The sequence below is a fragment of the Fusarium odoratissimum genome (genome assembly GCF_000260195.1).
Source record: "Fusarium odoratissimum NRRL 54006 unplaced genomic scaffold supercont1.64, whole genome shotgun sequence".
Lineage (NCBI taxonomy): Eukaryota > Fungi > Ascomycota > Sordariomycetes > Hypocreales > Nectriaceae > Fusarium > Fusarium odoratissimum.
The window spans coordinates 31,011-56,539 of record NW_022158787.1 but is presented as its reverse complement, the minus strand read 5'-3'; the positions used below and the strand labels follow the sequence as shown (position 1 = coordinate 56,539).

The 25,529-nt window shown below is 49.6% G+C and overlaps 11 protein-coding genes across 12 annotated transcripts; 4 read left to right on the top strand and 7 right to left on the bottom strand.

Moving 5' to 3' along the window:
* Nucleotides 1-686: 686 nt before the first annotated feature.
* Nucleotides 687-1,959, bottom strand: FOIG_16034 (uncharacterized protein; the record flags this gene model as incomplete). The annotated part of the gene is made up of 4 exons (XM_031217455.1): nt 687-1,054; nt 1,108-1,551; nt 1,610-1,718; nt 1,771-1,959. 4 exons carry the CDS (start codon nt 1,957-1,959, stop codon nt 687-689), a joined length of 1,110 nt encoding a protein of 369 aa, XP_031052830.1.
* A 533-nt stretch (nt 1,960-2,492) lies between these two features.
* FOIG_16033 (uncharacterized protein) lies at nt 2,493-3,378 on the bottom strand. Of its 2 annotated transcripts, XM_031217454.1 has the most exons (2): nt 3,332-3,378; nt 2,493-3,267 (listed from the first exon to the last, which is right to left on the bottom strand). In XM_031217454.1, the coding sequence occupies exon 2, from the start codon at nt 3,238-3,240 to the stop codon at nt 2,680-2,682; it is 561 nt and encodes a 186-aa protein (XP_031052829.1). In that variant the 5' UTR covers nt 3,241-3,267; nt 3,332-3,378; the 3' UTR covers nt 2,493-2,679. The 2 variants fall into 2 exon arrangements, with proteins under 2 accessions (XP_031052829.1, XP_031052828.1); XM_031217453.1 differs by having other exon boundaries at nt 2,493-3,360.
* Nucleotides 3,379-3,708: 330 nt separating this feature from the next.
* FOIG_16032 (uncharacterized protein) lies at nt 3,709-5,518 on the bottom strand (the record flags this gene model as incomplete). Its single annotated transcript, XM_031217452.1, has 4 exons — nt 5,395-5,518; nt 5,226-5,331; nt 4,659-5,166; nt 3,709-4,600 (listed from the first exon to the last, which is right to left on the bottom strand). Exons 1-4 carry the CDS (start codon nt 5,464-5,466, stop codon nt 3,709-3,711), a joined length of 1,578 nt encoding a protein of 525 aa, XP_031052827.1. The 5' UTR covers nt 5,467-5,518.
* A 485-nt stretch (nt 5,519-6,003) lies between these two features.
* FOIG_16031 (uncharacterized protein) lies at nt 6,004-8,030 on the top strand. The gene is made up of 2 exons (XM_031217451.1): nt 6,004-6,218; nt 6,284-8,030. The coding sequence occupies exons 1-2, from the start codon at nt 6,043-6,045 to the stop codon at nt 7,875-7,877; spliced, it is 1,770 nt and encodes a 589-aa protein (XP_031052826.1). The 5' UTR covers nt 6,004-6,042; the 3' UTR covers nt 7,878-8,030.
* A 92-nt stretch (nt 8,031-8,122) lies between these two features.
* On the top strand, nt 8,123-11,255 carry FOIG_16030 (beta-glucosidase K; the record flags this gene model as incomplete). Its single annotated transcript, XM_031217450.1, has 5 exons — nt 8,123-8,225; nt 8,289-8,895; nt 8,959-10,389; nt 10,443-10,642; nt 11,239-11,255. The coding sequence occupies 5 exons, from the start codon at nt 8,123-8,125 to the stop codon at nt 11,253-11,255; spliced, it is 2,358 nt and encodes a 785-aa protein (XP_031052825.1).
* A 348-nt stretch (nt 11,256-11,603) lies between these two features.
* Nucleotides 11,604-13,140, top strand: FOIG_16029 (uncharacterized protein; the record flags this gene model as incomplete). Its single annotated transcript, XM_031217449.1, has 3 exons — nt 11,604-11,755; nt 11,819-12,275; nt 12,334-13,140. 3 exons carry the CDS (start codon nt 11,604-11,606, stop codon nt 13,138-13,140), a joined length of 1,416 nt encoding a protein of 471 aa, XP_031052824.1.
* A 48-nt stretch (nt 13,141-13,188) lies between these two features.
* Nucleotides 13,189-15,322, bottom strand: FOIG_16028 (uncharacterized protein; the record flags this gene model as incomplete). The annotated part of the gene is made up of 5 exons (XM_031217448.1): nt 13,189-13,972; nt 14,029-14,121; nt 14,174-14,263; nt 14,342-14,995; nt 15,057-15,322. The coding sequence occupies 5 exons, from the start codon at nt 15,320-15,322 to the stop codon at nt 13,189-13,191; spliced, it is 1,887 nt and encodes a 628-aa protein (XP_031052823.1).
* A 465-nt stretch (nt 15,323-15,787) lies between these two features.
* FOIG_16027 (uncharacterized protein) lies at nt 15,788-17,398 on the bottom strand (the record flags this gene model as incomplete). Its single annotated transcript, XM_031217447.1, has 1 exon — nt 15,788-17,398. The coding sequence occupies one exon, from the start codon at nt 17,396-17,398 to the stop codon at nt 15,788-15,790; it is 1,611 nt and encodes a 536-aa protein (XP_031052822.1).
* Nucleotides 17,399-18,176: 778 nt separating this feature from the next.
* FOIG_16026 (uncharacterized protein) lies at nt 18,177-19,960 on the top strand (the record flags this gene model as incomplete). The annotated part of the gene is made up of 4 exons (XM_031217446.1): nt 18,177-18,432; nt 18,487-19,517; nt 19,571-19,823; nt 19,879-19,960. Exons 1-4 carry the CDS (start codon nt 18,200-18,202, stop codon nt 19,958-19,960), a joined length of 1,599 nt encoding a protein of 532 aa, XP_031052821.1. The 5' UTR covers nt 18,177-18,199.
* Nucleotides 19,961-20,568: 608 nt separating this feature from the next.
* Nucleotides 20,569-22,635, bottom strand: FOIG_16025 (uncharacterized protein). Its single transcript, XM_031217445.1, has 2 exons — nt 21,330-22,635; nt 20,569-21,284 (listed from the first exon to the last, which is right to left on the bottom strand). Exons 1-2 carry the CDS (start codon nt 22,521-22,523, stop codon nt 20,886-20,888), a joined length of 1,593 nt encoding a protein of 530 aa, XP_031052820.1. The 5' UTR covers nt 22,524-22,635; the 3' UTR covers nt 20,569-20,885.
* Nucleotides 22,636-24,320: 1,685 nt separating this feature from the next.
* FOIG_16024 (uncharacterized protein) lies at nt 24,321-25,309 on the bottom strand (the record flags this gene model as incomplete). Its single annotated transcript, XM_031217444.1, has 5 exons — nt 24,321-24,347; nt 24,424-24,723; nt 24,790-24,900; nt 24,981-25,058; nt 25,139-25,309. The coding sequence occupies 5 exons, from the start codon at nt 25,307-25,309 to the stop codon at nt 24,321-24,323; spliced, it is 687 nt and encodes a 228-aa protein (XP_031052819.1).
* Nucleotides 25,310-25,529: the final 220 nt, after the last annotated feature.

The following is a 25,529-nucleotide window of genomic DNA, read 5'->3' as shown; positions in this document are numbered from 1 at the left end:
ATTTAACTGTAAAATATTATAGTTAACTCATGTTCAAGGTTTCATATTATTTCTTTTCTTTCATGACACGAGAAAAGTACATCAGACATGCGTTGATGTCGCTTCGTCGGTGATCAGGAATCCAAGATCAGCGAAAATGTCCTTTTTTCCTCTTTGGTGCTCAGTTTGAGAGCTTCGGCTCCCTTGTTGTAGCTCTTTATTCATCACCGGAGATTATCGACGAATACAGAGGTGGAGGCGTTCAACAGCTCCGGCCTAGACCCAGCACATGAGCTCCGTTGTAGCCACTTGATTCAGCTTCACACCTTAAAGAGAGGAAAAGGTGATAGGAGATATGCTATCACGCTCTGTTCAGTCGCTCAGCTCGTGCCTCGGGAATTTCAGCAAGCCACTATTAAGCGAGGGAGGACCTAGCTGAATTACCAGTGCTTATTCCCCAGTCAATCCCCTGAACCTAGATGTGATACATTCCAATGATTATGCGGGGGCTTAGCTGAATTGAGAGACATTTCGCAACGAAATTTTATCAGTAGCTAAAGAGTAAGACAGATATTTTCAGCTGTTCTATCAAGGATTTTAAGGCTGGCTGAAAGAAGATTAAGCAGGATTGGTCTGCGCTAGCTATGAAATGAGTCCCAACTGAGAACAGCAATCCGTTCAGCATCAGATCTATATCTCCTTCCCGCTTAATTATACCATACAGCGTTAGCCGGCCCATTCTCAAGATCAAGGTGAGCAACTGCCGACGCGCTCTTTTCGTTGATCTTCCAAACTTCAATAAAGTTCGAACCACTATCAGTGATTGCAAAGAAATCCTCACTGAATGGAGCCGGCGATACAGCATTTGCAGATCCTCCGCTGTTAGTGGTTTCTTGCAGGAACAGCTGCTCTTTGATTCCTCCAGTCTTGGCATCAAGACTGAATGCAGAGACATATCCAGGAACTCCAGTCTTACGAGACCTCGTGGCAGCAAGCAGGTATTTGGGGGATGATCCTTCGCCAGGCGTAGAAAGCAGTACCTCGTCAGCCCAATAAGAAGAAGAGTTGGTGAATCCTAAGGAAATAATTAGTTCATACTGGCAGATGGGGAAAGCGTCAAAGTCCTACCGGAAGGAAGCAGACTGTATGTCTCGTTGCGAAACTCGAGTTTTCCCGACTTCGCATTCCGCTTATATGCCGCAACGGAATTCGCCTCCTCGTAAACGACATACACCCATTTACCATTGGGATGCACCATCAAGTGTCTTGGATTAGATCCTTCCTCGGCAGCAAGATACTGCACCTCTTCAACTTTGCCGCTTTCGCGATCGTAAGAGTGAACCCAGACTGCATTTCCCATGTCATCGGCAGAGTACAGGAAGTCATTCTTGGGGCTCAGCGCGGTTCCGTGAACACCGCCTTTAGTGTTGTAAGTCGCATTTGCGAAGCTCTTCTGGAGAGTGCCAGTCTTATCGACGGATATGGCGATTGTTGGACAACCGCCTCCGTAGGGTGTGCCGAATACTGCGAAGGGAGACTTGGATGATGCGGTGATGAAGTTTGCGTTTTTGCCTGCATAAAAGTGGTCAGAAGAGTAATTGATACATAGCTATCATGAAGGGCCGCTTACAATCCGAGGATAAGCTGACGTTGCTCTTATAGGTCAACCCCAGATTCTTTGTTACCTTGTAGCTTTGGAAGTAACCAGTGGTGCCAACGTATAAATTTTGCTTGCGCGCCTACAACCTGTGATTAGATCCGGGATATATATGCTGTCTGAGTAACACCTACATCGAGTGCTATCCACTTCGACCCGTCATCGGATGCGGAGGAGATGTTCTTCACCAAGCTCAAGGAATGGGCTTCATCATCGAACTCAATGCCGGCAATTGTAGATCCAGAAAAGAAGCCAGAAAACAGGTAATGTACTTCAGCAACAGCCGAGGCGGCGAGAAGCGGGAATAGAATTCTTGGCAACATTTGAGCTGACTCTGAAACTGTGAGGAATGATGGGGAATACTCTATGGAATCAATGGGGTATTTATTCTGCCAAGACAGCTAGGGTTCCCGATTCAGTCCACTACGGCTACTACATATTGTGGTCTAAGTACTATTGCCGTGAAGATCTTTGCGTCTGTTTGGCCAAAAAGACGCGGCCTAATTGCGCGGCAGTTTGATATAAACGCCGTGATGTGGGTGAAGGCTCGGCATTGTGGGGCCGGTAATTGAAAGAGCGGACTAGCAAGGGATTTCATATGACTCTGGTAAATTTGGATTGAGAGGATTGGCAAGGACAAGATTAAGGAAATTGATGATGATTACCGAAAGATGATACGTATTGTAACGTGCGATGAGTTGGCATTTAAACACTCATTGGTGTAATAACTCGTGAATTCTATGCGTAGGCGGTAGGCGCGCGGGCTGCCGTCTTGCACCGAGGCAAAGCGCAACAGCGATGGCTTTGACATTGTCAGATATCACGTGTAATCGATCCATTTGATCCACACCGGCATATTAATCCTATATCATTGGGATATACCCTGAGGGGTCTGTTGTCTCTATGCGTATCTCACGGCCCCATGGCCTGCTGTGCCCCTCAGTGTATGGCTTCTATCTAACTTATACTCTGCTTCCTCCCTGAACTTCTTCCCTCGCTCTTCGTGAAGAAGGTTTCAGGATACAAACAGCGCAAGTTGGCTCTCAGAGCGGCTCCTTAATCCACTTGCTCTTATACGCCACACCACTGCGTTTAAAAAGCTGCGTGATAGGGCATCTCCGTTCAACCTCTGCAACAAAATGTTCAAACGCAGCATCGTTTGCACTGGTCTGTACATACACCTCCAAGTCCACGCTCTCCCAGTTCGGATTGCCCTGCTCACCGCCAACCAGCACCGCAGTGGGGAGCTGGCCCTCGACTGAGACGCGCCATTTGCCCAGCGTGAGCCCGTGATCCTTGGCCACGAGTGCGCCCGTGACCTGGTTGCACGAGCTGAGACTGGCGAGTGCGTAGGCAACGGGCGAGGGGTGCGAGTCCTGGCCGCCGATGACCTTGTAGGTGTCGGTTGAGAATGTGTACGGCTTGTCTTTGACAGAGATGGTTTGGATGGTGCCGCTTCCTTGGCCGGAGATCTGGACTGGTAGGCGCTGGAGATGAGACGGAGAAGTGGAGAAGCGTCGTAGACTGAGGCTCAATTTCGAAGAGCGCTGCGAGTTGATGAAAGCTCGCGATGTTGAAATTGAAACAAGACGAGTCTGAATCATATTGGACTGCGAATTGAATGCCAAATGCTGCAATTGGTTAACTCAATTGAATTCTTGTAATTGATATTATGATGGTTGTTGGAGCTGTCACCTGAATATTCTTTATCTAGAGTCTAGATGGGATGACTTGAAGTCGAAAAACCTCATCAGGGAGCTGACCCCGCTTTTAAGTTCATGATCTTGTTGCGTGAGAGCTGAATACAATTGCGCCATGTTAAACACAGCACAGCATAGCATGGCGCTCATAAGCGAGGCACTAGTGACTTTCACGTAAGTAGGTCAAGCAGAACGAAGATGGCGAGCTCGGTCTGCGACTCGAAAGTCCATCCGGCGAGAGGTAGAATGCCTAGAATGCCTAGTAAGGTTATCTCCCCCAAGGAAACATTAATTACTACTATAAGCTACATCTTCTTCAGCCAAATGTCAAAGCCTACACAGAGGTAAATAAAGCTCCTTAAACTTTGCATCCTAGACCTTGTTTGGCGTCTCAATCTCATACACAACCCCAACCTTTCCTTTGCTGATAATCTCCTCAGCATCCACACTAACACTTCTGCCCTCAAAAAGCTCCGTAATCTGTTCTAGGCTGCGGCCCTTAGTCTCAGGGAACAAGAAATAGATAACCACAACAAGACAAGCCAGGATGCAGCAGAAAACGATATAATACCTCCAACCAAGAGCAGCCAAGCCAACAGGGTTAATCAGTTGAGCGCTAATGAGGCCAATGTACGAAGACGTGAGTGCAGTGGTCAAACCTCGGCTGCGAGTCAGGAAAGGGAAGATCTCGATGGTGTATGCTTGAGGAAGTGGTGTCCAAGCCACATCATAGAAGAAGAAAGCGATGAAGATGAATGCTACCACAGCTCGACCCGCTGCTTCATCGTGGTTCCTGATGAAATAGCTCGTGAGTGCTGTCCAAGCTACGTAGCTGAGGCAAAGCCCTGATGTAGCAACTAGGAAGAGCCTTCGCCGTCCAAACCTGTCAACCATCAGAGCACCAGCAAACACAGCCGCGGCGAAGTTGAAGAGCTGAAGTAGGCCGTTGATCAGAACCTGGTCTTTGGCGGCCGTGATCCCGATGGTGTTGAGAACCAGAGACAAATAATATGTGACAACGCCGATACCGTTCCACTGGCTGAAAAAGCCCAGGATAGCTGCAATGAGGGTACGTCTGCGCATAGGAGCCGTTTTGACGAGCGTTACCCACGATGCTGATGACTCTTGGCTTCGCTCGAGCGCCAGGGCATTCTCGATTTCGGTGATTTCGAACTCTACAAGTGGAGAGTTTTCTTGTCCGCCTGCATGTAGCTTGGTGAGGATCGCGATGGCTTGGTCTTTTTTACCGTTCGCAATGAGCCATCTGGAACGCATAATCTGTCAGTAACATACAGATGGTTCCGGGATGTGCTGGTACTTACCGAGGAGACTCGGGAACCCAATAGATAAACATGAGCTGAAGAAACGGAATAGCTGCCTGCAGAGCTGAGGGACATCGCCAAGCCCAGGTGGACTGCATCTTGAAAGTTCCATAGGTGATCCACGCGGCCGCAATAGCACCAAAGTAGAAGAAGGTATTGTACAACGCAGTCATCTTGCCCCGGTGGGTAGGGTAGGACAGCTCGGAAACGAGAATCGGGCATGCGACCTGAGGAAAGACTGTAGCGAAGCCTATGAGACCTCTCGACACGATGAACATGGGAAGATTGATCGACGCTGCTTGAATAGCCGGCCCGATTACAAGCGACACAAGGCCAATGTAGATGGGCACCTTTCGTCCAAATTTATCTGAGATGGTACTTGCTGGCACCAAGCCGAGAATCTTGCAAACGGGGTAGACTGCGTTAATAGCGCCGAGGAGAGGGGGAGGAGGGATGTTGAAGAAGTTTCGCCATTGCGGGAGTGTCTGGAGACCGTTCATCATAGATCCTGCCATGAATGCCTTGTGAGTTGATGCATGGTTATGAGATAAGTGGGCAAAGACTGACCATCGTAGCCTACAGCCGAGGAGCTGAGCAAGGGGACAAGAAGCATCAGGTTAAGAAGAACGAGATGCTTTGTCCGATACCAAGGAAGCTCTGTCTGGGGAAGAACCTTAAGCCAGTCAGCACTTGCCATGTTGGAGAAGCAAGACGGGTGGAGGTAATGAAATGGTACCTTTAAGAGCTCAGGTCCGACAGTATTCTCTGCGGTATCCTTTCTCTCTTTGTTTTTGTTGAAACAGCCCATGATTAGTATGGTGATGCAATTGAGATGGAGTAGGTAGAGATGCGTGTGCTGGTCTGTTGTAATGGTCGAATGTTGGAAGCCGGCCAGAGCATACTTATAATCAGTCAGTCACGAAGCATTGTTGATGGGATGCTCTTGTTGTTGTTAGCACAACACTCAAGCTGCCTCGTGAGTGAGCAGAGTTTGACGCAGAGCGTGAGATGATGATTGGATCACCATGACCCCCATGGGGTTGGGATGGGCTGTCCGAGAATCTGGGGATTGGTCAATGTTGCAGTCCCCAGATCTAATCCAAGCTAAATTAGGTAAAATACAGTTCAGTTGCGGGGAGAGTGATTTGACACTCACTACCCATGCGGAAATCCTCCACAGTCGTTGAAAGGTCTAGATTCACTAACCCAACGCTGCCTGTAACTGGCCTGTAACTCCACTGTAATGGTCGTATCGGGGCCCCACTCCGAAAAGTCTCTAGCCCTGGGATCATAATAATAAATCATGTCCATCGGCCCTCCCCGACACTTGGATTCAACACTGTTTGTCCATCTCCACTATCGACATCTCCATCACTTGCAGACAATGGCAGACGGTCTTTCGTCTGGGGTAGCTCAGGCACCGTTCCCCAAATCCCGGGGTGTCACTGCATGCCAGAAATGCCGCACCCGAAAAACCAGATGCGACAATCGGCGGCCAACGTGCGGCTTCTGCCTCAAGCGCCGTTTGACCTGCGTCTATCCAGCAGATGAGGATCCAAGGTATGATGCGTGCTTTACTCAAGGTTTTCTTTTGCTTGATCTGACTAACCTAATGTGCAAAGTAGCTCGGTTACGGGAGCGGAAATCCTACAGGCTATTCACCACTTGACCAAAATAGTCGAGAACCAGCACTCCCCGCAGCAATCGCCTGCACAGACAGTCGAATCTTTGTCATCGTCGGTGCGTCAGCCGACTCTTGACAATTGGGCTGTACCGCAGAATGTCACAATACGACCACAGGGTGTCGAGTCGATACTTAGCTGGAAGATATTCGCCGCAGATCGGCCAGCTTCTTGCTTATTCGCCCAGAGCACTCCCCCAAGCCTGGGCAATTACCCTGTTCCAGACACAAGCTATCCTCAGCTCGCGTGGCTCGAGGCCCAGTATATTGAAGCTCTCCACACCAAGAATCCCATCATAGATCTTGATGAACTGCATCATATGATGATACACGTCGCTGAGCATGGGTTCGACTGGTCTACTGGTGCCTGTCTCGTGGCTTTGGTATGTGCCAATGCGGCCATAACAGACTCTCATACCGAGATGTCCAGCAGTCCTGAGGTAACGGCTGAAAAGAAGGCCGAGATAGAACTATCAATGCAGTTTTGGAGCGTGGCTGTAAAGCGACTTGGCTATGCATCGGCTCAGAACACCGTGCAGGCTGTTCAATGCTTATGCCTGGCGGGGATATGGTACATGCACCGTCTAGAGCCCCTCGAAGCCTGGAAGCACTTCAATCTAGCCGGTGCAGCCTGGCATACCCTCAGCTTAACACACGGGGAACTGTCTGGTCATACTGAAGACCAAGGATGCTCCAACGAGTTCACCCTCATGCAAGCTCTGTGCTTCACCATCTGGAAGTCTGAATGTGAGCTAAGACTAGAACTCCCACTGCCGACTCCACCGATCCTCGACAACGCCTATCTGCCCCTCGCGTTTCCCCAACCTCCAGATTTCGGCTCACATCCTGACGCGAGCGATAAGGAGCGGAGTTGGTATTACTACCTTAGCGAGATTGCCGCACGACACGTGATAAATCGACTTGTGCAGATGAACTCGGAAGCGCCCGAGTTTCCAAACGAGAAGCACGTGCACCGGATGATTTCTCAGGCTGAATTGATGCAGTCACAGATATCAGACTGGTACTCATCACTCCCGCCGATCTTCCACTTCGACACTCCTCAAGGGTACACGGCGGACGCTGTTGCCGATCCCATGGTCTTTATTCTGCGGCATAGATACATATCCCTCTGCGAGTTAGTTTCACGACCTTTCGTCAGACTCTGCGTGGACCAGTTGGCGGACGAGATGGATGCTTCGCTACATGGCATAATCACCTCGTACGCATCGCAATGTGTACGGTTCTGCATCTTAAAACTTGATCAAGTCGCGGGGCATCGACATCAGGGGACTTGGTACGGCATTCGAGTGGCGACAAGCGCTGCGCTGATCTTGGCAGCAGTTGACAGGGCACAGCGCCACGCAAAAGAGGATGAGGCTTTTCGCCTTGTGCAGAGTGTGACGCTGCCTGAGACTTGGAAGGATGCGGTTGCGCGGGGTGCAGCGTCGGTACAACGGTATCTTGATGAGCCGAATGGGGGATGTTCTAACTTAAAGGGGCTGTTAGAAGGGGTAGTGTTAGGGTCGTTTCTCGGGTAATTGTCTGCACCGTAAGTGTAATTTTGTTCAAGAGCTGCCAGACCTTGGCTGGCCGGGGAGTCTCCCCGACATTTCCCCACACAGTCACTGGCTCCATCGGGGTCACCCCGAAGTCTTGCATGAGTCTCTGTCATGATGTTTATCCTCCACACAATATATAAGTTTGTTAAGTGCCTTAGCCCTTTTTGGGCACTGTTTATCCCTGGGTTATTCTATTGTCCCAACACGCACATTTTTATACAACCATGGTTTTGAAGAAGGTGACCCCTGACGACGTTCACAGCGATTTTGACGTTGAACATGTCATCCAAAACGCATCTGTCTCTGACAAGATATCTCTACTCTCCGGTGAGTAATACTTCATCAACTTCTCACCTTGAGACTCAACTCCTAATCTGCTTTGTACTTCAGGCCGAGACTTTTGGCACACGAACCCTCTCCCAGCATTCAACGTTCCATCCGTGCGTGTCAGCGACGGACCAAATGGCGTGCGAGGAACCAAATTCGTCGACGGCGTACCAGCAGCATGCTTGCCCTGCGGTACCGGTCTAGCAGCCACCTGGGACCAGGATCTACTATACAAGGCAGGCGTACTGATAGGCAACGAGTGTATAGCGAAAGGCGCCCACTGCTGGCTCGGCCCTACAGTGTGTATCCAGCGCTCTCCCCTCGGTGGCCGTGGCTTCGAGTCAATGGCAGAGGACCCTTATGCAACAGGCAAACTAGCTGCTGCCTACATCAAAGGCGTGCAGTCCACGGGCGTCGTGTCGATTATCAAGCACTGGCTTGCGAATGATCAAGAGCACGAAAGAGTTGGCGTCAACGTGGTTGCCAGTGAGCGCGCGTTGAGGGAGGTTCATATGCTTCCTTTCCAGATTGCGCTTAGTGATGCGGCGCCTGGGGGTGTCATGGCTTGCTACAATAAAGTCAATGGCAAACATGTTTCGGAAAACAGGGATTTTCTTGACTCTTTGCTCCGCGAAGAGTGGCAGTGGAAGGGTCTGATCATGAGCGATTGGTGCGCAGCAAACCCGCCTCCTCCCAAACTACAGCCGATACTGACGTTTACTTCTTGCTCCAGGTTCGGGACCTATTCTACTACCGAAGCCATCAATGCAGGACTGGATCTCGAAATGCCAGGACCAACGAGGCAACGCGGCCAGCTTCTCGACCTTGCCGTGTCAACCCGAAAGGTATCCCGATCAACCATAGATGCTCGAGCGCGAAATGTCCTCGAGTTCGTCCAAAGATGCACAAAGGTTCCCGTTGCGGCGGAAGAAGGAGGACGCGACTATCCCGAAGACAGGCAGCTCAACCGAAAGCTCGCCGGTGACAGCGTTGTCTTGTTGAAGAATGAGAATAACCAACTTCCCCTCAAGCGACCTTTCAAAAGCATTGCTTTGATCGGACCGAACATGAAGACCACTTCGTTCTGTGGAGGCGGCTCTGCGCATCTTCGGCCGTACTACACTGTTTCTCCCTACGAAGGGATCGTGGCCCAACTACCGCCTGATGTCGAGGTACGATACGAAGTCGGCGCTTCAGCAAGTGGGTGGAATCCTCTCATGCAGGGCGAAATGATGACTACGCCGGAGGGATCGCCGGGTATGCGAATGCGCTTCTACAGTCAGGGCCCCAGTGTACCCGGCCGCGAGATCATCGACGAGAGCCATCTGCCTGATTCCTCTTGGCTACTTATGGGCTACTCGCATCCGAAGCTAGACAAGCTCTTCTATGCAACTGTGGAAGGCGATCTCGTCATTCAAGAAACAGGGGTGTTTGAGTTTGGGCTCGCAGTCTATGGATCTGCGCGACTCTATGTTGACGGTCAGCTCCTGATCGATAATAATCTTGTCCAGCGAGGTGGGACATTTTTCTTCGGCAAAGGAACTGTCGAGGAAAAGGCTCAAAAGCGTCTTGTCCAGGGTCAGAAGTACCGCATCACCGTCGAGTATGAGAGCGCACCATCTTCCAAGCTCGTCAAGCCAGGCGTGGTCAACTTTGGCGGCGGAGCGGGAAGAGTTGGTCTAGCGAGTGCAATTGACCCTGAAATCGGCATCCAGAACGCCGTCTCAGCAGCGCTGCAGTCAGATGTGACCATCTTGTGTGTTGGGATGACGAGAGATCAAGAATCTGAGGGCTTTGACAGGCCTCACATGGATCTTCCTAGATCGCTTCCTCGACTTGCATCAGCCGTGTTGGCAGCGGTTCCAGACGCCATCGTGGTGACGCAGAGCGGCACTCCTTTCAACATGCTCTGGGCTGAAAGTGCCAAGACTCATGTACATGCTTGGTTAGCTGGAAACGAGACTGGAAATGGTATTGCTGATGTTTTGTTTGGCGCAACCTGCCCCAGTGGAAAACTCCCGCTTTCATTTCCACGCCGCTTACAAGACACGCCCACGTTTTTGAACTTTGGTAGCGAGAGGGGACGTGTTATCTATGGTGAGGATATTTATGTCGGGTATCGGTACTACGAAAAGGTCGATCGAGACGTGCTATATCCTTTTGGGTGAGTGAACAAGTCAATACTCTGCTCCAAACAAACTAACATGACATTCACAGCCACGGTCTATCTTATACCACATTTACCTACGACAAGCTGAACCTCGCATCCTCCCACGTGAGCTTCGAGATCACCAACTCTGGCTCCGTGCCTGGAGCTGAAGTATCTCAGCTTTACATCGCTGCCGACGAGGCAACGTCTTCAATACAGAGACCTAAAAAGGAGTTGAAAGGTTTCAAGAAAACATACCTGCAGCCTGGTGAGACTCGGAGGGTAGAATTTCCCCTGGATAGATTCACTACATCATTTTGGGATGAGGAACTACACTGTTGGTCGAGCGAGAGAGGTGTGTATAGAGTATTGGTAGGATCGAGTAGTAAGGTGGTTCTGCTTGAGGGGAATTTGCATGTGGAGGAAACCACTAGATGGAGTGGGCTTTGAAGAATATATTAGACAGCATCAGAAGAGTCCATTTCATGAGCTTTACTATAAGTAGAAGATAAATATTATTCTTTTATTACAAGTCTAGAATCCTACCCAGGTCTCATTGAACACGAAAATACAGTGAAACCAACATGAATGAAGATTGCAGCTCGTCAAAGAGCAAGGCGTCTAGATACTACATTTATCATTTAACTGATACTTGATTAATGACTTCCTTGCCAATTCGCAAGACCTAATAAATGACAAATTTATATAACGCTATACTACAATTCGTTTATTTCTTCCCACCTAGCAAGATATGTGCTTTATTTCGCCATCTTAGCAGCGCCCGCTTCTTTTCTTCTGACAACCACCCTAGAGCTGTAGAAACGGGCCACTGGGAGAGCACCCCGGAAGGCTAACGACATTCAGACTCGGTTCCGGGATAACCCTTGCTAGCGTATGCAACCTGCTGACAGGATATGCAGAGCGCCTACTCCGTAAGTGGGTTTCGTATCGGGGAGCTCCGCCGACGGGTTTAAACGTCATGATGCCGATGGCGATTGCTTAGACGCATCCAAAGTAAATGGCTTCGCCTTTTTCTTTCCTTCATATCCCTTGTTTTGCTTGCCTCCACAGGCTGTTTAAGAATCAATTGATATCAATGGGTGATTATATATGACTCTTATCCATCGACTGACATTGCCTATGCCCTGACCATCGACATCGCGGTCAATGTAGACATGGCCAACAACATCGAATCAACCTCACAGGATACCCTCCCTCCAACCTCAACCATGGCAGAAAAGGAAAAACACGAGGACTCACCTCAACCTCCCAACGATATTCTGGATATGAATGTCCTGGATGACCCAGATATGCCATTGAATTGGCCAAAGTCGAAAAGATGGATCAATATCATGATAGTATCTATTCTGACACTCTTAACGTACGTGCCCTGATTGAAGCGCCCAAGTCTACCTCATATCGCTGACCCTGCCTATCACAACAGCCCCTTTGCATCGTCCATGATCGCACCAGCAATCCAACCCATCATGGACGAAATGCACGAAACGAATCCCAACATAGGTTCATTCATGGTATCAATCTACCTCCTAGGCTACGCCTTCGGTCCTCTCTTCCTCGCCCCGCTGAGCGAGATCTACGGCCGACTCCCCGTATACCGCATCTGCATGATCGTCTTCCTCCTTACAAACATCGCATGCGCTCTGTCCATCAACATGCCTATGCTTATAATCTTCCGTCTCCTGACGGGACTGGCCGGCGCGTGTCCGTTGACTATTGGACCTGCGAGCGTTGCAGACTGTTTCTCTCAGGAGGAGCGAGGTCGCGCGATGGCTATTTGGAATATGCCTGTGTTGCTGGGTCCGAGTCTCGGGCCTGCTGTGGGTGCGTATGTCTCGAGAGGTCTGGGTTGGAGATGGAACTTTTGGCTGCTTATTATAATGGTAGGGAGATTCGTTTCTGACGGTTCTGCATCCTGCATGTACTGATATGTTGTTCCAGACTGGGACTGTGCTTGTTATCTGCGCCTTCGTCCAAAAAGAGACTCACGCTCCAACCCTTCAGAGAAAGAAACTCAGGAAATTGCAAAAGGAGCGTGACACCGAAGACTTGCCAGTCGCAACGCCGCACAGCCAACTCATCAAGAGAAGCCTGGCCCGCCCATTGAAGATGCTTTTCTTCTCGCCAATTATCTTCGGCCTCTCATTCCTGACCGCAATCGCCTACGGAACTCTATACCTTTTATTCACGACGGTCTCCGAAACCTTCAAAAAGAAATATGGCATAGTCACCAACGTCGGTCTTATCTATCTCGGCTTCGGATGCGGTCAAATTGTCGGACTTATACTCTTCGGCATGGTCTCAGATCCAATCCTGAGAAGAATGGCCCGAGGCGGCGAACTCAAACCTGAGTACCGTCTCCCCCTCATGATACCGTGCAGTGCGATAATTCCAATCGGGCTTTTGGTATATGGATGGACAACAGAGTATGGAGTCTTTTGGTTTGTGCCTGTCATTGGAACGTTTATGATTGGGTTTGGGATGATCACAGTGTTTACTTCTGTGAGCACTTATTTGGTAGACGCTTTCCCGACTTATGCTGCTAGTGCTACTGCGGCGAACACTGTACTTAGAAGTATTGGAGGTGCACTTTTGCCTCTTGCTGGTCCAAAGATGTTTGATGCCATCGGCCAGGGATGGGGGAATACATTGCTTGCGGGTGTATCGTTGGCTATGATCAGCATGATTGTTATATCTTATAGATATGGGGAGCGCCTAAGAACCGGGGCAAAGTATCAGCTAGACTAAGTTCCTTCGAGTTACAAGAATGAAATACTGTGTTGTCTATTTATCTTGTCAAATGATATCCGGTGAGCTTGGTTGAAACCCGTCAAGACCCCATGTCACAAGTCGATAGCATGCAGCTACGCCGCCTCTTGTCTCGTGAGAATACTTCTCAAGCCCATGTAAGAAAGAAACAACAATCTCACGCCAGTCTTGAGGAAGTACTAGTCGCTTAGATGCAGTGACAGAGTGGAACTGGAGGCTCCGAGCAGCACCAATCAGTATCATAGAGCAAGCTGTGCTATTTCGAATCCATATCCACAGTCCATGATCGAGCTTGTTCATTCGATCCACAGCCTTTAGTCGCCAAGCGCAATACTGGAGGCCTAGGGAGGCTATACTGACTATCTCATCATCCAGAGCGCTGGGGAGTTCAAGGTCGTAGTTGAGACATAGTCGTACGAACGGCCGACACAGAAGCTCCTTGATAAAGAGATACCGCGAACGAAGGATTCTTTTATAGATATTCGACTCGGGGGAGATGGTTGCATCCGGCGGCGGGAACGATATCTCTGGCGGTAGGGACAGATACCAGTCTTGCAGCTGTGAGCCGAAAACCTCGTATGATCGGAGTAAAGTCCTGGCTTGCACTTCGCTGGGGCACCCGGAGATCTCAACCTTGGCGTCGACGATGCGGTTGATCAAATGTCGGGCGGCGATGTCTGCGAGGAAGTAGTACCAAGCTATAGTCTCGTCGAACAGGCAATTCGCTGCTGGCGGTGACGGAAACGTGAGGCGATCCTCGATGTGTTCCAGCATCGAGCCAGGCAAGCTGGGTATCTCGTAGCGAATCTCGCTATGTGCGACCACCTATATTAGTAATAGGACGTACTGACAGAGCTTCTCACGTACACTTCTGATTTATATGCGGTGTAGAAAATGCTTTGCTTGATTGCTTGTGGGCTGGAAGGGGAATTCTGTGGCCAGGAAGGCATGGCAGATTCTCTATGGGCTGTGTAAGTGTTGACATCGGCGTTGTTAATCCTTGATGTCTTACCTGGCCCATATTGCAGAATAACAGGAGTTTCCTGCCATCGTAAAATACCTCCAGGCCTCGAGTGGTTGTAGATTACACATAAACCAGATGCTGCAACCCACGTCAGTTTGCTTGCCTCCGTATAGATTCGAGAACTATAAGAGGTATGTCTGCACCAAAGCATCTTACCCTGCCAAACACAAACACTGGGCTGATTCCAACGTATTGTGACTCATTGCTCTCCCAAGCCGTTTACACGCGACGCTCCAGTACCTATAAGCAATATCCGTGGTTTGGTCAACATCCCAACTATTATGGCTCTTTGGTGTTTCGACATGCGGGTCGTGACACAATGCGCCGATGGCACATACAAGGGCAACAAGGCATGTCTGCGTCGTCCAGTCCAGGCCATTTTCGGAGACTTTTGTAACATACTGGTCGAGAACAACGACGTCTAGAATGGGGTTGACGCTGTGGACAGTACTGAGATAGCATTTCTGCAACCTCTTTAGCTCTGGGAAACTTATTGGAGGGATCTCGTCGGGCATAGCCATCAAGCTCCCGTCATCGACGGGGATAGGGTCGATTTCTTGTGGAAACACATTCCATGTCAAGATCCTATCGAGTCCTTCTGAGAATCTTTCAACGTGACCTTCGGGAGCTGGAATGGACTGTGGTGTAGCAGTTAAGTTGACCAGGGAGTCAGCTTCACTATGTCTTGTTGGCTGTATTACATGTTGGGTATGAGAGGGTGTATCGGATAGGTCCGGTGAGCGTTGTTCTCTCACAACTTGTGATAAGTCTCGGACGGCCTGCAAGATCTGCATGCCCAAATCGTGACTTCTTCAGCCGAAAGAGGTCCTGGTCAGTTCATGGAGCCAAGAAAAGGAAAAAGAAAACGTACAAGGGCCGATCTGCCGAGTCTACAGTATCGTATCGGCACTCTGAGTTGCTCTTCTCACAGTAGCTGCAAACCGGCCAGCGGCTGTCGCACTTCGTCTTCCTGGAACGGCACACTTTGCATGCTACGGCAACGCGTCTCCGGGTTGGCTGGGCGCCCGAGGATCGGTCTCTGCCCGTTGCATTTAGCTGTGGGTCAAGGCGAGTTCTCTTGTTTGTGCGGCTGGTCTCCGTTGAAGCATCGTCTTGGGTGTGGGCTTGAGACTGCATTATGGGAGAAAGAAGAGAGGGTATCGAGCAGAGTAAGAGGTTCGGGTCCTCCCCGACCGTGTACAGGGTTTATGAATAAATTAAGTGCAGGCTCAGCTAAAAGCTGGGGCATGCTAGTCCAGCTCGGCCTAGCGCTGTAATTTTAGGTTAGTAGGTGTCATTCATTTCTCACTTATGCAAGGGCCTACCCTATATCAGCACCTTGGATCAATATTCCAGGGTAGGTAGCTGGCCTAATACTTGAATTTAAGGAGTCTCTATTCTTTAACAAGCTAAATAGAAAGGCTTTTTAAATGCTCGGCATTGTTCACCAGGCTTCATTCTTGTTCGGTTAAGACATACTGGTCATGCCTTTGACTCTCATAGACATTCAAGCACAAGCAGGTTAAGCCCCATTCGGGCTACTCAAAATCCATCACAAGTCATCGATGTCGGTCACAATCTTAACTCCCAGCTTATGATACATTATACTACAGAATCACTCAAAGACCTCTCGATCCATTTTTGGTCCAGCTCATCCATCGTGACCTTACCCACGCCTCTCGCCTTGACCGTATCTCGCAGCGTCGTCCTAAGCAGGTATGTCGGCGTACAGCTCCAAGCATGGCACCAACTGTTATTCCGTACATCCCCATATGGACTAGCCATACAATCCTGCGCATCATAACATTCCCAGAACGTGTCTGCCCCTGCCTCCACCATACCGCCCCAGTAAGACTTGATAAGATCAACACATTCATCGTAGCATCCCAGCATCGCGAGAGCGTCGCAAATGTGGTGCCATAGGTAAGGCGTTAGTGGCTTCACGGCATTTGGGTGTGCAAGAGTGGCGAGGAAGGCTTTGCGTGCGATTTCTGGAGGAAAGGCTCCGCATAGAACGAGCCATGCGGCGGAGGCGTAGCTGACTTGCTGAGCTTGCCCAGACACAAAAATACCGTCTTTTAGGAATGAGTTTGCAGCGTCTGTCATTTTGAGAATCAGTTCATTGTAGGGAGGCTGCTTGTTCAGGCGCACGGCGAGCTTGTTCGTAACCTTCAGACAATAAAGTAATACCCCGTGAGCTCCCGCACTCTTATCGAGACCCTTTGCCCAGTCGAGAAAGATGTGATGCTTGCTGCGCTCGGCCTCGAAAACATAGGAGGTGGGATTGAGGTTGCTCAGTAGTCGCTTTGGACAGTCGAGAACAGTCTCCCAAAGGAGAAGCCCAGCTTCCATATCCCCAGAAGCCTCAACATAGTCATACACAATAGCGGCAAATAGAGCATCGTAGTCGACGATGTAGTCTGTCGAAGCCGTCAACGTGGGCTTTTCAAAGATGCACGCTGGCAATGAGCCGTCCTCACGTCGGACTGCTGCAAACTGGAAAAGACATCTCTTGACAAGATCTAAATCCCGAAATGTGCTGTAGTTTGCTAGAGCTTGAAGACGAAGATCTCCAATCCAAAGCCTTCTATCTCTCCTTGGGCCATCTTCATATACAGTCTGCATGCAATCTCTCAGCGTGGAAATACAAACATGGTCGATGTCCTGCAGAAGGGGATCTGGAAACTCAACCGCATCGATCCGATGGTCTTGACTGACGGCGCTGACTGATTCGCATTGTACGTTCGAGAACGACACCTTGAACTTGGGAGACGTATCAATGATCTGAACGCGCAAGTATCGGAAGGAGTATCGACGGGAAAGACTTATTGTCTGCGGGCATATGTCGATATTGATGACCTCGTCGGGAAGCCAAGCGGTGCTGATCCAGGTGTTCACATTGTTCATATCCATTGTCACATCAAGTGGCGACTCGCCAAAGGTGAGGCGGAGCCGACATGGCGCGTCCATGTTTTGCCCGACGTAGTCCAAGTGGAATGAAAGATATCCGACCATATGGATGCCGAAATCGAGGATAAAGTCGGACCCTTTTCCCCAAGAGAGGTCGTTGATGCCATGGTCAACAGCGCAAGCCTTGACGCCGAAGAAAGACGGGCTGGCTTTCTCGAATTCAACTATCCTCTGCGGAGCCCGGGTGCATCGATGGAGTTTAGGCTGTAAGTCGTTCGCGATGCGCTCAAAGGTTTGAGCCATGGTTGCTGTAGGCTCGGAGCTGTTTGTTTCCTGCATATCGTCTTGAGAAGCTGGTAGATAGGCAGCGCACCTGGATGAAGCAAACAGGAGGATATTCGTTCAATGTAAACCGATAATTGAAAAAGCCCGAAAACAATACTCTTCGCTCCAAGATAAACCGAGATTGACGAAAGATTCCACTGCTATGGTTCTGGAGATTGAGTTGCCGCTGATATTTCTGGATCTGATTGGCGATCGGGGAGGCTCCCCGTTCGTACGGAACCTGCTCAGCCAATCAACAAAGCCCAATCAGAGTCTACCTCCCGGGGAGCGTCCCCGAGGTTAGTCCCAAATTTCAACAGCATCAAGAGGTCTAGAGCCGCCACTGAGCAAAAGCTTAACAATTCTGCACTAGTTTCGAGGTAAGATTCAGTAGGAAAATCATTGCAACCCATTGATCGTGCATTCAGCGCATTCAAGCCTTCACATCATCAATAGTTGAACTATTCCAGGCGGCTAAAACCTTAACCAGAGATGCAACATGTTTCATGGTCATGATCCTATTGAGGTTACCCATACCCCACATCGTTCTGTCACCTGCCACGAGACTCAAGGAACAGACTCCAGTGGGTGGCCTTGACCCCGGTTATTCTCCCCGACATCTCGTGCAAAGTCCTCACGACAACCCCATGGGGAAAACATTAGATCCATACTTTCGGATCTGGAGAGAATACTTAAAGGCATGCACCCGACAGCTTGTTGATCTACATCACTCATCTCCAACTTTGACCGCCATCACCTTTCATCAAACAACAGTTTGCCATGTCTTCTATCAAGTCCAAGCAAGGAGTTGACAACTCCAAACTCGATGATGAGGTTGGCGAATTCCACGTCGAGCAAGCTTTCAAAGCATCCGAGGTCAAGATCGAGACAGGACACCTCTCTTCGGGATACGAGTCACTCAGCTTGTGGCAAACCGTCAAGGTCTTCAAAGTCGCTACGGCATATTGCTTCGCAGCGGCTTTTAGCGCTGCTACTGATGGGTATCAGATCGGGTACGCTCTGTTATCTCTCTTAACCATGTGTGCACAGTTACTAATCCCAGCCAGGATCAACGGCAGTATCATTGCCAACAAGGGTTTCGTCCATCAATTTGCGACTGCGACCAACGCCGACGGAGACGAATACCTCACTGCTCCTATTCTGGCCGGCTGGAGTTCCATCATGTCAGTCGGTCAGATCATCGGCATGTTGACGATTCCCTTCTTGTCCGACAGATATGGCCGTAAGACTGCGATGTGGACCTATTGGACCATCCTTGTCAGCAGCGTCTTGTGCGAGACCCTGGCCAGGTCCTGGCCAGTTTGGCTTGCCGCTAAGCTCCTCGCAGGTGTCGGAGTTGGCTGTCTTCAGTCGACTCTGCCCGTCTATATCTCTGAGTGTGCACCTACCCGTATCCGTGGAGGTCTTCTTATGTGCTATAGTCTCTGGTGGACTATTGGATCCTTCTTCGCCTATATCGCCCTGCAGCTGCTGAACCGCAAGAACCCCAACATTTGGCTCACCCCTATTTATACACAGTGGGCTCAGATCGGTATCATGTGTCTCATTTATGTCTTCCTCCCAGAGTCACCCGCTTGGTGCGTCAGTCGCGGTAACGCAGACCGTGCTAAGAAGCAGCTGCTCAGGCTCAACCGCGGCGTCGTCGACTATGATGAAGAGCATCAGTATCAGATCATCGTGCAGACCTTTGAGCATGAGAGGGAGGTCGCAGCTGAGCAGAAGAAGGAGCACTGGTATGCCATCTTTCGCGGAATCGATGGCCTTCGAACTGTCATCTCGCTGTGGCCGAACCTGACGCAGCAATTCATCGGCCTCACCCTTTTTGCGACCTTCGGAACCTACTTCTTCCAGCAAGCCGGCCTGGCTGACCCTTTCACGATTAAATGCATCACGTCTTCCATCAATATTACCACGCTGTTAATCGTCGTTTTGGTGGCCGATAAAATAGGTCGTCGCCGTATCTCATGCTACGCCACAACGCTTTCATGGACATCCTGTGTAGTCATTGGAATTCTTGGTCTAATCCCGCGGACAACGGCGACTTCAAACATCTTTGTTCTGTTTGTATGCCTCTGGAGTAAGTCTTCTCATGTACCTAAGCACATAATCTGTGACACTAACAATCTGTAGATGTTGGAATGATCTCCAACGGTGCTGCTGGTTGGGGCTTCATAGCCGAGATCTCTTCTCTACGTCTTCGACCCTACACAGCTGGCTTTGGCGCTGCGTGCACTTGTGTTGCTGGAGTCGTCATGAATGTGCTCACTCCATATATGGTCAACGCCAATAAGTGGAACTGGGGTTTCAAGACTGGCTGGTTCTACGCTGGTGTCGGACTGCCCTTCCTTGTGGGCACATGGCTTCTACTTCCCGATACATCAGGGTAAGTAACAGAACATAAAACAGTATACAGAGCACTATGTACTAACATGCACTAGACGAACTGCAGCTGAAGTCGATGAACTTTTCGAGAGGAAGATCAAGCCTTGGAGATTTAGCAAGACCTCAACCACAGCCTGATAGGAGAGGAAGGGCCTATGTATCTTGGCCAAATCTGGGGATGCCCGAGAATCGAGTTTGTTTTAGCTCAGCCAGTCTTCAACGTCTGCTTTTGGCCGTTCCTGTATTCGCTTTAGGTGGCCACTTGAGAAGCATAGCCTTGGAAGCGTGTGATCTTGGCAATATGACTTAGATTGCATTGCGATTTCCCGACCTATACTGCACTACTGTAGACACCCCTCGTCATTGTCTTCATTGCACTGTTATTAGTGTCAATCTTGGTCTTATGGATAGTGTAGGCTATGATAGCGGTACAGCATCCCATTTGACTCCTGAACTTGGCCTAATACGTAACGGTCTGATCAATAGGGAATGGCATTCAGAAGTTTTGAGCAAAAACACTATAAAAAAGAGCTTTAATTATCTAATTAAATAGCTATATAATATATACGTTGTTTTTAAATAAATCTGACTGCAGGAAGGGTAACTTTTCTATGACTCCGGGAAAAGGTAAATTGTAAGATATAGAATAGGTGAATTGACCTATGATATAATAGTGGTGACTTTTTCAATTGGCCCTTGGTGGAAGCACGGGCTAGCATCAATGGAATTGATATGTATCAAGAGATTGGATGGATCTGCAGAGCAGTCGTGTATATAACCAGATTATCTACTATTTATCTTGTCGTAATAGTAATTGCAATAACTTTGACAGCTCATGTTCTATTCGTGGCCTCTATTGTTCATCAAGACTTCGTCTTCTTCTGTCCACCCACAACGCTGTTTCAGTTAGTCAGGGATAGCGTGATGCGCGCAAACTATGGCATTGTGGAGCTTAAAATATAATAATATATGAAAAAAATATAAGAACAGAAAGTTTCCCTTTTAAGATTTTCTACCCTGCCTTACCTTCTTCCTGCCTCCTCCTGCCTGTCGCATTTGGCCCCTAGAATGCTGTATTTTCTTCTTCTATGCCTTCGCGAAGGATCTTGATCTGCTTTTTTATTTCGACCCAGAGCTCCAGTCTGTCTAGGTCACCTTTATCCGAGGCTAGGGCATCCCCAAAGTCATCGCCAACTAACACCCAAGCCTCCGCAGAGCCTCCGACCGTTGGCTTGGTCTTTGACCGCCGAGCGATGGCTAACAGTGTTGCCACAAACGCCTCCTGGATGTAGGCAAAGCTGAATTTGTCCGTGATCTCAGCGATGGCCCTGCACAACTTGTCTGGGAACTCGATGTCTTTGTTGGGTTTAAGCTTCTTCTGCCAAAATCGGCAATATGCCTCTCGTTGGTCAATGTTTGGGTCAGGAAAGTAATACTTTCGGTCGAACCGAGACGGACGTTTCTAAGTTATTAGCGGGTAGTTATATGCCACGGTTAAAACACTTACTGCGATTCCTGGGTCTAGGAGTTCCAAATGGTTAGTGCTGGCGATGATAAATATGCCATCGTTCCGCTTTAGGCCGTCAACCTCGTTCAAGAAGTAACTCCTCACGTCGGGTGTGACGAGAGAATCAATATCTTCGAACACCAAGTAGCAGGGCGCAAACTCCCTAGCCTTCTGAAAGATCATGTAAAGAGCGCCCTGGGGCCCATTCCACGACTCTAGGCTACGCACATAGACGGTGGGAATGGGAGGGGTTCTATCAGCCAGCATATGCATTGCAGCCTTAATGCTGATAGTCTTTCCGTTCCCAGGGGGGCCATGGTAGATGATTCCTCGCTTCCATGGCACGCCGAGACCTGCGTATGTCTGCCTCGACTCGAAGAAGGAGATGTGGTCATTTATGAGCGACTTCTTCATATCCTCGTCTAGGATGACTGATTCCCATGTTGATTTCTGCGCGCTCTCCCACAGCTCGCGATCTTTGTGGAAAAAGCCCTGATCGAAGACCCACACTTCATTATGCAGGTCGCTTGCCCATGACCCGACGGTGAGAACAAGTTGATCAGCCTTGTGGACATCAGCCGTGAGGATATAGTAGTTCTTAAGTTGTGGGTAGGATTCCGACCCATCCCGACCATCGGCCAGATAGACGATAAATTCCTCACCCTCCCATTGGTAGAGGAATTTGCCGAAGATGGGCGCCTCGCCCAAGTATCCTTTATTGCCATCCATTCGACGGGCGGGCGGCAAGTAAACCGTCCATTCGAGCGACGATGGCAGGTCGCCCTTGTCTTGGATCGGAGTCACGGTAGCGTAGCCGGCGCCTGCGAAAGCCAGCAAGTTGCAAGAGCTGCCCATCTCGCTGTACTGTGGGACCACAACAAGGGTGAGCTCAGGGTATTGCTTCTTGAGAGCCGCGGTAAAGACAAGATCGGTATTAATTCGCTTGCCGTCCGAGTGCTCAAAGTAGGAACTGGTTGCGCCATCGCCATCTTGGACGGGTCGCATAGACCTGAAGGGTAGCGCTTGCGAAGAATGAGGCTTCAAGATGACCTCAGGGTGTCTATGGTAAGGAGAAGTATGCCCGTGTTTGATAGCGTCAGGTATTTTGGGAGTTGGGAGACTCATAGTCGGGTTCTGGGAAAGGCGTTGCTGAGTTGAGTAGCCTGGAAGAGTTGAAGTTTGGCGGCCGCTCATCTTGCTGCCCCAGGTTTCTAGTGGGTATGCCTAATGTTTGTTTTAAAATGACTGCAACTGGGTCGTTCCGATGGTGCTGATGAGGAAGTTGAAATAGACTACAGATGTGGTTGCCTGGAACGAGAGGAGAAGCTCGAACAATGATGACGCTGCGCCCGCCAATACTGACAGGGGTTGTAATTCGCCAGTTTGCCTACATATATGCTGCGCCTCTATCAATAGCCTAAATGCCATAGCTGAGTAAGCTACTGAACATTAGGGTTTATGTAGGTTTCTATATAGCCTCTTAATCCATATAAATAGCCCATATCTTGGGTTCTTAGCTCTCAACTGCTATCTAAATACTGTCCCGCACTTGTGCATCAGACCTCGCTAAATCCCCACTGTTCCTCATAAAGCTAGCTAGACCAGCCCCAATAGGATAGTCAGCGATATAATGGTTATGACAGACTACAAAAAAATGGCATATAAGTTGCGGTGGGACTTGCTTCAACCACTGACTGTGGCTTGGTTGACCTGTCCTGCACGTGTCTCTGTATAAATGAGGGGCGTTGAAAGAAGAGAATCCATTCCGAGGGCCATTTCTTTGCCGAACCGGAATCGCGAGCCTTGTGACTCAAGCAAGCATTTCCCGACCTGCATATAAGTATTGGTCCAGGGTAGTGCCAGGGGCATCTGCAAAAGAGCCTTGCAGGAAGTGATTGGCAAAAGCATTGATTGCCAGAGCAGTCTTGAGATCTCCCCTAACGGCGACTTCGAGAGCGACGGCGTGGCCAGCATTTAAGTCGACCTTGCATCCACGCCTAAATGATCAACATCCGCCTCGAGAAGGCGCATGAAGTTTGATCCAATAGCCCATCTGGGATCTTTGGAGACTTGCTCATGGTGCGTAATGTCAAGGGGATTGTCCTTGTACATACCTGCGAGCCATCAGCGGCGTTTTGACAGCTGACAAAGGGGCTCAAAGACTCCCACCTCGCATTAATTGAAGAGGCTTCAACACATCTTCTCAAATCTATACACTGAAGATATTGGGCTCTCAGCGCATAGCTGGTTTATAGTACTTTTCAGGCGAGATCATAGCCGATTCTGGTGATCGTCGGTCGTGCGAAACGCTACCCTAAAGAGCGTAATGGCAGAGGTGCACGCGTCTGAAGTTTTGGGTTCCAGATGAGTCCAGGGTTCTCACTCTTATCTAACTAGTATATGGTCGGGAAATCAATTCGCCCACGTAGTTTTTAATGGTTAGAAGTCACTGTTTGATTGGTTCGGGCCCCGGTATTCTCTGATCGAACTTAGAGTTAAGGCAACCTGCATGACAGAAGTGAGCTGAAAGCTGAAATAGCAGTGGGTTTCGACGCGCCTGTGGCACGGGATTTGGGAGAACCTGCGCAAAGATCCCTGAAATACTCAGGCCATGTACATCGGTTACTACCGACTGGGGCCCACCCAGAACACGCATCAAACATTTCCAACCGACCCTATTGTGCTTGCGGCGTCCGGGCGGCCTACGAGGCACGCGACCTCTGCGGTCCCCAAGGAGTTTGTTGGGGACTTGTATGGGCTTGCAGTTCTTGAGTGGAAATCTCTTTATTTTCATCTAATCGTCTACCAGAGTCCAAGTTCTACGTGTACCGCTCGGCCATCTGTCTCCACCCCGTCATCGCTCTTATTGAAAGACGATTTTATTTGTCAGAGTCCCAATATTAGATATCTCAACTTCTACTATGTCCCCATCCTTCAAGTTAAGCTTAGGGTTCTGAAAATAGCCAATCCCCGGCGGCGAGCCTGTCATAATCACCGTGCCTGCTGGCAGAGTTGTTCCTGGGGCGCGGGTCAGTTCATGAGACGAGAAGAGCAATTTCTTGCACTTTAGCTCACCTTGGGAAAGGAAGCTGACTAGGGCCTCTGGGCTGTGTATCAAGTCGCAGAGGCTATTCTGGAACACACTGCCGTTCACCTTTGTGGTAATCTTCTTGTCCCCCACGCCGCCGAACGTCTTGGCGTTTGTGAGGATCGGTCCCAGAGGCGCAAACCCATCATAGGCTTTGCATCGAGTGAATTGACCGCCGCCACGCTTTGGGTCTTGGTAAAATCGTGCAGTCAAGTCATTGCCAATGGTGTACCCGAGGATGTAGTCTGAGGCTTCTTCGACCTTGACGTCTCGCGCATCACGCGACAGCACGATACAGAGCTCTCCCTGTGGCAACAAGCATCAGCTTAATTAGGCGGCTTCCTCGCGGCGGTGGAATGAGATAATCCGTACCTCGTAGTCGAGAAAGCCGTTGGCCGCGATAGGAGGGATTGGCACTTTCCCCGGTCCGGCCAAAGCCCTTCTCGGTTTGTACCACATAACGGGATCCAAGGGAACAGGGAGCTGTATATGAGGGGTCAGTAGATTAGTCAACCGCTAAGAGTTGGGCGACGACAACATCGGCTCAGGTAGGTCGGCCTCACATTCGCTTCCTTTGCATGTTCCCTGTAGTTTGTCCCAATGCAGATGATGTCTCCTTCAAACGGTAGTGGGGCGAGAATCTGTGTCACGAAGTCAGTGTTCTTCATGTACTCGATAATACGCTTCGCGTGGATTGCTGTCGGGTTTGCTTGAAGTGTACCTTGACGACCTTGACAAGCCTACCGTTTTGCTCAAGCAGATCTGCAAAAGAAGCATACCCCGTCACGGTTGAGCTAACTATCTCGGAGGTAGTTTGGGGGGCCGGCAGAGAAGCGAGGTAGGTCTGACCCTCGTCATCTAGGAACCGTATCAAATGCTTCCAAGTAGACATTTTCTCAATGTGGAATATTTGCGCCGCAAGGAAATCCAAACGATTATTGGGCTTTAATCAGGTATCCAGTCACCTTGGCATCTATTATAGCTCTTCAATGGGAATCAAAGCATGTCTGGATCATTGCTAGAGATATAGATCTGCATGATAGCCTTAGTCTTGCTATCAATCCACCCGGAGTAACTTCAGATCGTTTGTAAGAAAATAATAATCCTGGACC

What these genes read in the sequence shown, in the direction of transcription:
- FOIG_16025 (XM_031217445.1), bottom strand. Translation starts at nt 22,523, where the DNA reads ATGAGCGGCCGCCAAACTTCAACTCTTCCAGGCTACTCAACTCAGCAA. An exon ending in TCCTAGACCCAGGAATCGCA is followed by an intron (nt 21,285 to 21,329) that starts GTAAGTGTTTTA and finishes CTAATAACTTAG; the next exon opens with AAACGTCCGTCTCGGTTCGA.
- FOIG_16031 (XM_031217451.1), top strand. Translation starts at nt 6,043, where the DNA reads ATGGCAGACGGTCTTTCGTCTGGGGTAGCTCAGGCACCGTTCCCCAAA. An exon ending in CCAGCAGATGAGGATCCAAG is followed by an intron (nt 6,219 to 6,283) that starts GTATGATGCGTG and finishes TGTGCAAAGTAG; the next exon opens with CTCGGTTACGGGAGCGGAAA.
- FOIG_16033 (XM_031217454.1), bottom strand. Translation starts at nt 3,240, where the DNA reads ATGATTCAGACTCGTCTTGTTTCAATTTCAACATCGCGAGCTTTCATC.